The sequence below is a fragment of the Primulina tabacum genome, chromosome 4, assembly GCF_025594145.1.
Source record: "Primulina tabacum isolate GXHZ01 chromosome 4, ASM2559414v2, whole genome shotgun sequence".
NCBI classification, from domain to species: domain Eukaryota; kingdom Viridiplantae; phylum Streptophyta; class Magnoliopsida; order Lamiales; family Gesneriaceae; genus Primulina; species Primulina tabacum.
In genome coordinates, this window is record NC_134553.1 from 43,422,712 (window position 1) to 43,433,977 (window position 11,266).

Below are 11,266 nucleotides of genomic sequence, written 5' to 3' on the forward strand. Positions count from 1 at the left end.
ACATAATTATTTAATATAAGTCCATATAAATAAAATTGATCCAACAGACAATACACTTTCCGTGAACATGAATATGAAAGCTTCTTGTTTACTTGCTATCTTCAAGCTTCTTGTGAGTACATCGTGAGCGACTAGTCAAAACTCGACTCAAACTCAATCACCGAGCTTAAGCAGGTCAAATATTTAATCAAACTCGAGTTTTACATGTTTCAATTCGAGTAGCTGAGAGCTACTGGATCGATAAATCGAACGTAAGCATTTCATCTATTGGGAGATGTGTATATGCTGAACAAGTGACAAAAGCATGACAACATTAAAATCATAAAACAATGAACCATTTTATTTATTTATATATTTTGCATGTAACTCCGGATGACCCAAATTTTACCCAGTTCAAAATTTCATAATGAAAATTATTAAATATTTTTTGAACTAAACTATTAATAATTATCATAATTACTATTTATTTAAATAATTTCCATGTTTATCAATTTATTTATCTAAAATAATTTACATACTGTTAGAATCTAATTATACAATACCCCTTATATATCTATATAATATCTAAATACACCTAATCTTAAATAAAATCAAAATATTTATTTTAATCAAGTTTAAAAAAAGAAACGGGCCTTGTAAAATAAGCCCATTATAGATTTCAAGAGATGGCCCAGATTTATAATTTGGGTCCAATTCATTACACGAAGAACATATATGACGTCATGGCCCTATATTTTCTTCCAACTACGTAAACCCTTCCAAAACAGCCACTGTCTCCCGAGGATACAGTCTACAAAACTGTGCTCTGCCCCAGATTCATCAATGGCGCCGAAGCCCCAGAAGGTCAGTGATTCGAAGAAGAGAAAGAGTAATCCGAACACAAAATCTGTTTCCAAAAAACCTAAGTTTGATTCGATTAATATTCAAACTAAGGTCGCGAAAAAGCCCTCCGTGTTGACGAAACATAAGCATCAGCGAAAGGAGGGCAGAACTGGTGTGAAGAACGATGATGTGACAGATAGCAAGAAGCAGCGTCGTTTGGATGCAAAGGTTCGATCTTTATCTCTGTTAAGTGATTCTGTAACGGTTAATTGCTTACTTCTGTGATAACTTTCAGGAATTAGCTGAAGCTAGGAAAAAGAAAAGGAAGAAGCATTACTCGCTTGAACAAGTATGTCTCCATTCTTTTTCCTTTAAACGCCTTTTTGAGGCTAATTTCAGCTGTAATCAAAGTGTAGATGCTTGCATCGGCGTGATTGCTCTTCTGAGTCCGTTTTGCCAAGTTATCTTCTGTTGTCTAAGTCACATTTTTACCCATTTCTCATCAGGAGCTTGCCGTGCTCTGGGAGAAGATGAGGCGTCGAAATATTGCCAAAGAGGACAGATCAATGTTTGTGCCTCTGTTGCAATTTTATTGTCCAATTACACCTTCATGTCCTTTGTTCACTTTTCCATCATCTTGGTTAAAAAGGATTCTTTTTTCTTTTTGCTTGGTTTCAGTTACTGTAGAATGTAGATTTATCCTTTCTGTTTGATTCTTGTTTAAGGTTGGTGAGTGAAGCGTTAAAGAAGATGAAAGGGAAGATTTCTGAAATTGCAAGCTCTCACGTTTCATCTCGTGTTCTTCAGGTTTAATACCTGCTGCCTCCCATAGATCACTCTGTCATCTTCTCGTGTTGATTTGTTTATTGCTATTTATAATGGTGTATTGATTTGTCTCTTTGTGTTTCAGACGTGTGTCAAACATTGCACACAAGAAGAAAGAACTTCTGTGTTTGCTGAGCTTCGCCCCTGCCTTGTTAGTCTAGCAACCAATACTTATGCAGTTCATCTCGTGACAAAAATGTTGGATAATGGTATATTCTGAGAAAGAATTTCGAATTATGATTTTCTGAGATTAATCTACTCCTTTCCCTTACCCCTTGTGCGTGGATTAATAAGCTTGGCATTTTTTACTTTTGCAACAAACCTACATTTTTTTTAACTTGCTACAGCTACAAAAGAACAACTGGCAGAAATTATCTCTGCCCTCCATGGTCATGTTGCAGCTCTTCTTCGACACATGGTTGGCTCACTCGGTATGATCAACATTTTCTGAACTTAAATCATAATTGTGGCTCGCTCATTTGGACATCTAAATTTTGTAGCTTTCTTGCATGTATATTACGGCGTATCATCTCTGAGAATTTTTATGAAAATTGACTTTGAATGAATTAGAAACTTAGATGTACAAAAAAAGAGCAGAGTCTTTGATGAATCAATAGTGGCATGTCCTTACATTTTGTTTTCTTAGACATTTGAGTCCTTTTACATGGGATATGCTAGTCTTTCAGTATTATGCACTAGTGCTCTCTATATTGTGCTGGGATTATTTGAATGACTCGATACTTGCCTTGCTAATACAGTAACTTGGTTTTGTAGTTATTGAACATGCATATGAACTGGGGAATACTGACTCAGAAGCAAGCTCTTCTCTCAGAATTATATTCACCAGAACTTCAGTTATTTAAAAATTTGGTCACAATGAAAGAAACAAGGTAATGCATTAACTTGTTGACTATCATGGGGTGGTGTTGAAACTACAATAACATGATTTTGCCCTCTTTTTTATACTTTTATGTGATTCCATCGAGCTGAAATTTTCTTAATGGGTATACAAACTTAAAAAGTTGAACTTCAGGACTAAACAACCAGGCAGCTCAATGTTATTTGCAATTTTTAGTTAAAAGTAAATGAAATTATGGTATGTCTGGTGATAGAACATGCATATTTCGCTTGGAATCTAGTAGCCTGAGAGTGAATAAAAATGTGATTTTTAAGACTCTGGGCTCCGAAAGTTGATCAATATAGTTCTTTTCTTTCATTGAATAGTTGGATGTTGACACGATTATGAGCTATGTAGCACGAATACCTTAATTTTTTTTTGAAGTATCGGATACGGATACGACACGCGGATAATCGTGTCGGATACCTCAAAATCCGTATCGTTGACTTTGTTTAGGATTGACCAGCCGGATACGTTTTGGACACGGCGAGGACACGCCATGGATATGGCGTGGATACGTTTGAGCAAAATTGCAAATATTTAAAAGTTTTAGGGGTTAATTAAAAAAAATTAAAATTTCTAGGGACTAAAAGGAAAATAATTTAAATAAATTGGGCTGAACTTTTAAATCCCTAAATACATTTGTCCATCTCTTTCATTCCATTTTTGCTCAAGCGGCTCTCAATTCAACCGATATGGATGTTTGATTTCTTTTTACTTGCTTAAACTGGATTTTGCATTTAATTTTTTGTACTTAAGATATTATGAGTAATGAAATATTACGTCTATCTCTATAATTTTTACTTTTCAATACTAAATTTATATAAATATAAATATATATAATATTTATATATATTTTAATGATTGTCGTATCCTAGCCGTATCGTGTCTTATATTTCAAAATTTGACGTATCGCCGTATCCGTATCGTATTCGATACGATACTCGTACCCGTATCGTTGCAACATAGAGTATGAGTCAAAATGTGACAAGTTTACATACAAATTTCATGATTACATTGGCTTTCGGAGTTCACTTTATTTTATCATAATAACAAAATTTTTCACAGGTTAGTAGATGTAATATCAAAGCTACAATTACAGAAGCCATCCGTTTTGCGGCACATGGCATCTGTGCTTCAGCCAATCTTGGAGAAAGGGATATTAGACCATTCAATTGTGCACAAAACATTAATGGAATTTCTAAGCGTTGCTGATAAGGTTCTGTCATAATTTTTCCCATTCCTACTATGGTTGCCATAAAATAATTTTAGAAATTTTACTGAACTTTTGGCAATACTCCTAAATCATATCTTTGTGAAGTCCTCTGCAGCAGACATTATCCAGCAGCTGTCAGCTTTAGATCTTGTTAGGATGTTCCACACTAAGGATGGATCCAGGCTTGGTATTCTCTGTATTAAGCATGGGAGTGCCAAGGTACCATCCCAACATCGCCAAAAGTGCCATTACAGAAATGTTCGATTATGTACCACATTTTTTATGTTTTGGTGTGACACACTCATCAACTGCATGTTTGTTTAGGAACGGAAGAAAATAATTAAAGGCTTGAAAGGCCATATTGACAAGATTGCTCGTGACAAATTTGGGAGTATGGTAAGTATGACTATGGTGATTGACCGTGTTTCCTAGTTTCCCCTTAAGATCCATTTCAGATAACACACTCAAAGGTTATCATTGCTTTTCATCCAATTATGGGCTTTGTAACTGAGGGCCTATGTTCACTATTTGGAAAATTTATGTTAGTCATCTTAAATATATTTAATAATTGCTATATTCCCTCCCCTCCCCCATTTTTTGAACTTCTATATCTTTTTGCGACCTTTCAAGGCTTTTGCCAACGACTTTCTCAGGTACTCGTCTCCATATTTTCGATTGTTGACGACACAAAACTTGTATCAAAGGTTTGGTTTTTCTTCTCAGGCTCTTTCATACTCTTGTTATAGCCTCATTCTAAGTGCATGCATCACAATTTCTATCATAGATGATCATTCGTGAGCTTGAGGGAAATTTGAAGGAGCTTATTTCGCATCAGGTTTGGTTTTCTCTTTTCTTTTTGCATCAACAGCAATACAGCATCTTTTGCTTTGTTTAGTTGCATAAAACTTACGCTTGTTTTTAGCTCTACCTGATATTTGAAGCTGACTTGAGATTGGGCGTGCGTTTCAAATAAAGTTTTTGAAGTGCCATGTTAAAGATAATGTTACATATAGGTGAGACAAAAGGTGCATAAAAAATATTTTGAGAACAATGAGCATGAAATGATTAGAGCATAGCTATTGAGAGCTGGGGTAGGAGATGTGAAGGGCCCTTGTTTGGGCCAATGTAGTTTACGGGTCTTATTTTAAAATATATATGACGTGAATGCGAAATAGTGAATCAAGGAAATTAACTGGGATAATTAAAGTTGTTTTACTGTTTGCTAAAGGATTGTTGTATTTTGCCCTTTGCTTTAGGTTAGAATGTAATCTTTGGCATTTGACACTTATGAATGTATTCCTTATAATTTTTACTAATTTGTCACTGCTTTTGATGCGAAAAATAAACTTCATATGGATTATATTTTGGTTTTCAGTAGTTTTGCCTCATTATTGGTTCATACCAGCAGAAGTTATATGATTTGTTTTGATTTAATAACAATACATTATTTTCTTGGTTGCTGATCCTTAAATTTTTTTCGCGCATAGTGATGCAACCATTTGTTTATTTTTCACAGGATGGAAGGCGTCTTTTACTTCAGCTACTTCATCCCAATTCTACTCAATATTTCAGTCCAGATGATATCACATCCTTGAGTCTATCCATTCCATCACTTAGTAACAAGGCAAACCTCTTTTTTCTTCATTGTCATTATACTTAATTTTTCTCGTTTGTATTCATTATTGTGAAACATGCTTAGAAAACATTTTGAATTGCCGTTTGAAAGAATTAACTCAACAAAGTTCTAATTATTCTTTATTTAGGATGAACTGCAAGGCAGTGAAGCTGTCGTAGATGATTGGAACAACGAAGATGCAAGCATACCTCTGAAGTGAGGGTGGTAAGAAAGATCCATTTAAGCGGAGGCAAGAGTTGTTAGTCGATAGTGGACTTGCTGAGGTGTGCACATTATGCTCTACTCTCATCATAATATTACATTGTACTTCTGTACCTCCATGTTTTTGTGTAATTTATATGGTTTTTAATTCTTCATCAGTCTTCCCGCGGCTCTATTTATGATTGTTGTTTCTGGAATTTTATGACATTAGTCGCCTCTCCCCCTTTATAAAGTTGTAAACACGTTGCTTATGTTTGCAGAAACTCGTTGATGCGTGCCATGAAATGGTAGGGGAATTGCTGAGATCCAAATCTGGAAAGGATGTCATTTATGAGGTATCAATTATAGTTCTTTACATTCCAAGGTTTCTATATCATTGAACATCAGCAAGTCTGTGTTTTTTATATATTTATTTCCAATTGATATTGGTCTTGGATTTGCTTTATTTCGTTATCCCACTCTCCATACTGCCTTAAACATGTTATTGATATTCATTATTTTGGGTAATGGGCCATTCGGTTTTATTAGGTTTCTACTGGAGGCGCTGATGGAATTCTTTATCCCAATTTGAGTGAAAAGTTGGGCTTGTTGCACGAATCTATAGCATCTGTGGCCGCCCAGCCTAAGCAGGATGAGCCAGAAGAAGAGCATCTTCTAGAAAACTTTCATTCAAGCAGGACCATCAGAAAACTAGTTCTTAACTGCCCTGCTTTCGCCACTGTTTTATGGGAAAAAGCTCTTAAAGGGAAATGTGGAATATGGGCAGAAGGTCACAGGTTTAGGTTTTCATAAACTGAAATAAAACCTCCTCAGAAAAATATTCTAACAATATTTCGATAATATTAGTAGATCCTATCTCGAAGAACTCTTTCTTATCCATATCAACATTTCCTGGAGTTTATCATCTTGGCAATTGTGTCCCTCCCCATCATAAACTATTTTCCCTACTCAAACTGTAATTTCATACGTGTAGTATAGTTTCCTAAGATTATCATCATCATTTTGCCTCAGTTCAAAGGTAATCAAAGCATACTTGGAAACTTCAGAGACTACGGTGAAGGAGATTGTAACAGAAGAGCTGCAGCCCTTCATAGAGAATGGTGTTCTGAGCATACCGTTTAACTGAATCAGTCGATGAAAAAAACTAGGAAAATGAATCCCTTTAGAGATCATGAAATACACAAATTAGCAGATTATATTGAGGAATTTCTAAGGTCCAGGAGAATTCTCTTCTGATAATGAGTTCTCTGGTTCTTCCTTGGTTAGATGGAAGTTTTGTTGCTTAACCTTTAGTTTTGTACGACGCTTGGCAGTTCATATATTTTTGTTGCAATTATATATAATGAAATGCCAATTTATATGCTCAATTCATCCTCGTCATTTTGCCTGTTTCGGTTTTCAGAAATTATATTGATTTCCGTGACATCGAGAATGACAGACAATGGATTCAGGATGTGTATTAAACATGAAATGGTGAATAAAAGTTGCATTTTTGGCAATTTCAGTGCTGCAGTGTGAAATGGGGTCACTTGAGAGTCTCGAACTCGATGGATGCAAGGGTTTTTTCTGAACCAACTTAATACTGATCGAGAATTCATGTATTTATAAACGTCAATAATCCGTAAAATAAATGTCTCAAAATCAAAGCTTTGTAGTTACCATTCACCAATGATACATACATATATATACATACAAACATACATATATATATATATATATATATATATATATATATATATGATATATATTGACTAGGTTGCATTTTGGACTAAAGAGGCTTGGCAAATGACTTGCAAAGTCCACAGTAACATTTACCAAAAAAGAACGCAAAAAACGAAAAGAAATCTTTGAGATCCCATCATATTTTCATTAACCATCGTAAAAATACCAAAAAAAAAAAGGAATAATAGAGCAAAGCAGACCAGAAAGTATAACTAAGAGATGACAGGAGCTGAAAATTGAGATCCCAATTCACGTTCCAATTCCCATTCAAGCCGATCAAAAATAAAACTACAGAGAGATTTTCAGCTTCATTATTGTGGAGATAGAGAATCTACATATCCAAGATCTCTATGAAGTGCAGATCTCAGCTTCATTGCCACATCAAGAATCTAGAGTAGGTTAATTCAACCACCATAGCGGTATTTCAGCTGTTCAGGAGGCTCCTCTTCCATTATGCCTGAACCTGTAGTCGAGAGGTACTCACGGATGGTTGTTTTATGATCCCCTAGATACGTATGATCCAGAAAGTTATCATAAGCCATATCACCGAGGTTCTTTGCTGCCAATACACTGCAGAATGATTTCACATCTTTCAGCTCATCACCAGCACGGGTTATGACTATAACATTATTGTAAATGAATGCACAGAATGGAGCTTTCATCAGAAATTGATTGAGGAACAGAGAAATAATCAAGTAGATAGGAAATGTGCAAACCAAGCATTTCAACAAACAGCATTAAGAAAGGTCTTGTTTCATGAAATGAAAATATGATAATGTATTCTCGAGGAAAATCTCCATCATATAGAGGTTTGATAAAGATAGCACTTACCAGTGCCGGAGATAAACACGACAGGGTAAAATATCATCCAACCAAATCTTGTGAATGCCATATCGTCCATACCGTTGAAAGAAGATTTCTTCACTTCCTGCCCCAAATGTCTTTTAGTGTCATGAGATAAAAGTGCAGATGAACAGCATAAAAATACCCAGATGAAAAGGATTGGTTTCCCAAAGAGAGAAAATCACCTTTACATCTGTTTAAGAAATATTCTTCGTCACTATAACGTGCACACAACACCTGCATTAATAATGCCATATATGATTTTTTATCGTGCAAACACAATAATAAGGCCATCTTTCCAACCACAAAATCTATTTTGGTGTAGATTTTACACTAAAGCACCAAATATAACATCCATCTCCAACCCATTTACTTCAAATCTTTTACTTAATTTATATTATTTATAAATCATTAAATCAAATTATTACTTATTCATTGATAATTAACATAAATAAATATTTAAAAAATCAATAATTATTATTTTTAATTATTATGTTTAGTATCTCATTATTAAAATAATAAAATAAATATTTTATTATTATTATTTAAATAATATTTATATTTAAAAATAATTAATAAAATTAATACATATTTATAATAATTAAAACAAAAAAATTTAAAATGAATAAAAAAAAAAATAAGTACCTCTGCGCCAGAGGATACATATTGCGCCAAATTTGGCGCAGAGATGGAGGCTGCGCCAAAATAGCGCAGCCTCTATTGGAGCCAATCTTTGCACCATTTAATCTTTGCACCAAAATGGTGTTTTAGGTGCAAATGTTGGAGATGCCCCAAGTCATTCATATCCCATATTTGTCAATCGCGCATAGCGCACCGTAGCGCAAAGGTTGCCTGTGGCTATATCACATAGCGAATAGCATGGCGATAGTTATTTAAAAGTAAAGCGCTACAAGTATATAAATATATAATACATAGGCATATTGTAATATCAATTCAAAAATCTTAATTTTCAGCATAATATTCCATCAACTTTAATTGTAAAATACTAAAACCTGAAATTATTTTAAGTTTTTTCATTGAAATATCATAGAAGACACAAAAATAAAACAAGAAACGTAGAAAAATATAATTCCAGCAAAAACCTAAGTACATGCCAAAAAAGCCAAAATTAGGGAAAAAAAGACAAAAAATAAGCATGTAGCTCCGTTTTGCAATAGCGTCGCTATTTCAGCTATCGCGATTGTCGCTATAGTGCCAATAGCGAGGATAGCGAGCGCTATTGCAAAGTCCATGGCGCGTAGCGGTCCGTAGCGATGTGGTGTCGCTTCGCCACGCTATTCGCTATAGCGAGGGCTACGGGGCTATTGACAACTATGTTCATATCAGAAGAAAAGCAACTTAATTTTGCTCACCGCTCGACTTGTGTAGAACAGCCCATTAAATGTTTCTGGTGTCACCTAAGGATATAAATTTTCAATTAAATACTATGTCAATTAGTATCTTTACGCTTGACCATCCAAGAATAAATGAAGATATTTGCAAGTACAAAATAACTATGAAACTCACAGCTAAGAAGCGGAATTCATGCTCCCTCTCCATAAAAGAGGGTACCTTAGCAAGGAAAGCAAATAACATGTCAAATTCAGCTGCTCAAGCTCTGTATCAGATGTTGAACAGAGAATATGGCTGTTCAATGTTCTTACCTCCGTTCTCTGGATCTCAAAAATTGTAATCACAAGTGATTCGGCTTCACGTGGCTCCACACTTAAGCTTGATATCTCCTGATAAATAAAAAATATTAGCATCATCCACTTGAAAAACAGTAAGACTCGAAGGTAGCGGAGCTGCCTAGTATAACCAATCACCTAAAGAGTATAAATATTTGAAACTCTTTTTATATTTAGGTACTCCCACTTATAATCCCGCAAATTCAAGTGCCAAAGTACATTTGTTCTACAAAATCATCACAAAGTTTTCTTCTTCGATCTTTTTCCTACCAATTAACTGAATCTAGTTATATTAACATCACCAAGAAAATTTAAACCAATTCAATTCTATCCAATCACAAGTTTCAAACATTAGTCAGCAAAATATTGCGATCTTGACTAAATAGCTAAGCTAAAGACATAATTCAAGCCTTGTATGCTAAAATATCAGCAATCATAGAAGGATAACTCAACCTATTGATAACGCGAAAATGAAGATGTGATTTCTCTCTCTTTCAGTTATGTTATTTGGTTGTAGCATAAGACTAGTAGCACCAAAAAAACAGAAGACATACCTTGGTTTCGGGCAAAGCTATCCCGCGCTCAAAGAAAATAGGAGCAACATGAGCAAACACTCTCCTAAATCCACTCAATTTCGCCATTCTAAAGTTTATCAAATTCGGAAAGGTACTCCTCGCACTCCTCTCTGCATTATCATTTCAAATATTATATTGGCGTCGCAAAAATATTGCTATGGAACAAGGCTATCACCGATTGTAAATAGAAATAAACAAGAATTTAGCCCCAAAAAAAGAAGAAAAAATCAACAAAAATAAGCGCGATCAAATTGCGTAAGCTCTTCAATATTTACTTTGAGCAGTGCAAAATAAGATACATTAAATATACAATCATTAGCAGCAAAAAAAATTGGATAATGAATGACAATTCAAACAGCAGAGCTCCAAAATGAGGCAGCGGAATCTATTGATCCCTACACCAAACGAACGCTTTTTTTTTCAAAAAAAAAAAATTTCCGTATTTTTGATCCGGAAGGTAACCGCACGCACCGGATAGAAGCGAACCGAAGCCACAGATGGAAATGAGTCCATCGGACGACACGATCAGATCAAAATCGGACTCCTCCTTGAGCTCGAAAGGCAATGTATCGGGCGGAGACACCTCCTCCTGAGACTGCGGAGAAGAATCTCCGGCGGACATGTCTGAGCTACGGCTAAGCACGGACGGGTAACGGAAGGCTCGCTGGAGCTGTGGGTAATGAAAGCGAGAGGGGAGGAGGGGGGATGATAAAGGCGGGGAGCACGTGACGGGCACGTGAGGAGAATGAAAATAAGAATCACGTGCTGGAATAGGAGAACAAGGAATTGATTGGCAACGGAGAGGCAGCAGCATTGCGGTTGGCTCACTTTTTTGACTTC

At 35.3% G+C, this 11,266-nt stretch overlaps 2 protein-coding genes across 2 annotated transcripts; one reads left to right on the forward strand and one right to left on the reverse strand.

The window, feature by feature from the left end:
• The first annotated feature begins 733 nt into the window (after positions 1-733).
• LOC142543322 (pumilio homolog 24) lies at positions 734-6,965 on the forward strand. The gene is given in 19 exon segments (XM_075650518.1): positions 734-1,050; positions 1,118-1,171; positions 1,329-1,390; positions 1,548-1,629; positions 1,733-1,856; positions 1,995-2,078; positions 2,422-2,453; positions 2,455-2,537; positions 3,614-3,764; positions 3,867-3,980; positions 4,086-4,157; positions 4,415-4,465; positions 4,546-4,596; positions 5,278-5,385; positions 5,525-5,590; positions 5,592-5,660; positions 5,859-5,933; positions 6,127-6,374; positions 6,610-6,965. Coding segments are annotated over 19 exon segments (1,869 nt in total). The 5' UTR covers positions 734-822; the 3' UTR covers positions 6,725-6,965.
• Positions 6,966-7,529: 564 nt separating this feature from the next.
• Positions 7,530-11,266, reverse strand: LOC142543323 (uncharacterized). Its single transcript, XM_075650519.1, has 8 exons — positions 10,898-11,266; positions 10,406-10,536; positions 9,828-9,905; positions 9,691-9,735; positions 9,537-9,581; positions 8,349-8,400; positions 8,152-8,248; positions 7,530-7,890 (listed from the first exon to the last, which is right to left on the reverse strand). Exons 1-8 carry the CDS (start codon positions 11,238-11,240, stop codon positions 7,725-7,727), a joined length of 957 nt encoding a protein of 318 aa, XP_075506634.1. The 5' UTR covers positions 11,241-11,266; the 3' UTR covers positions 7,530-7,724.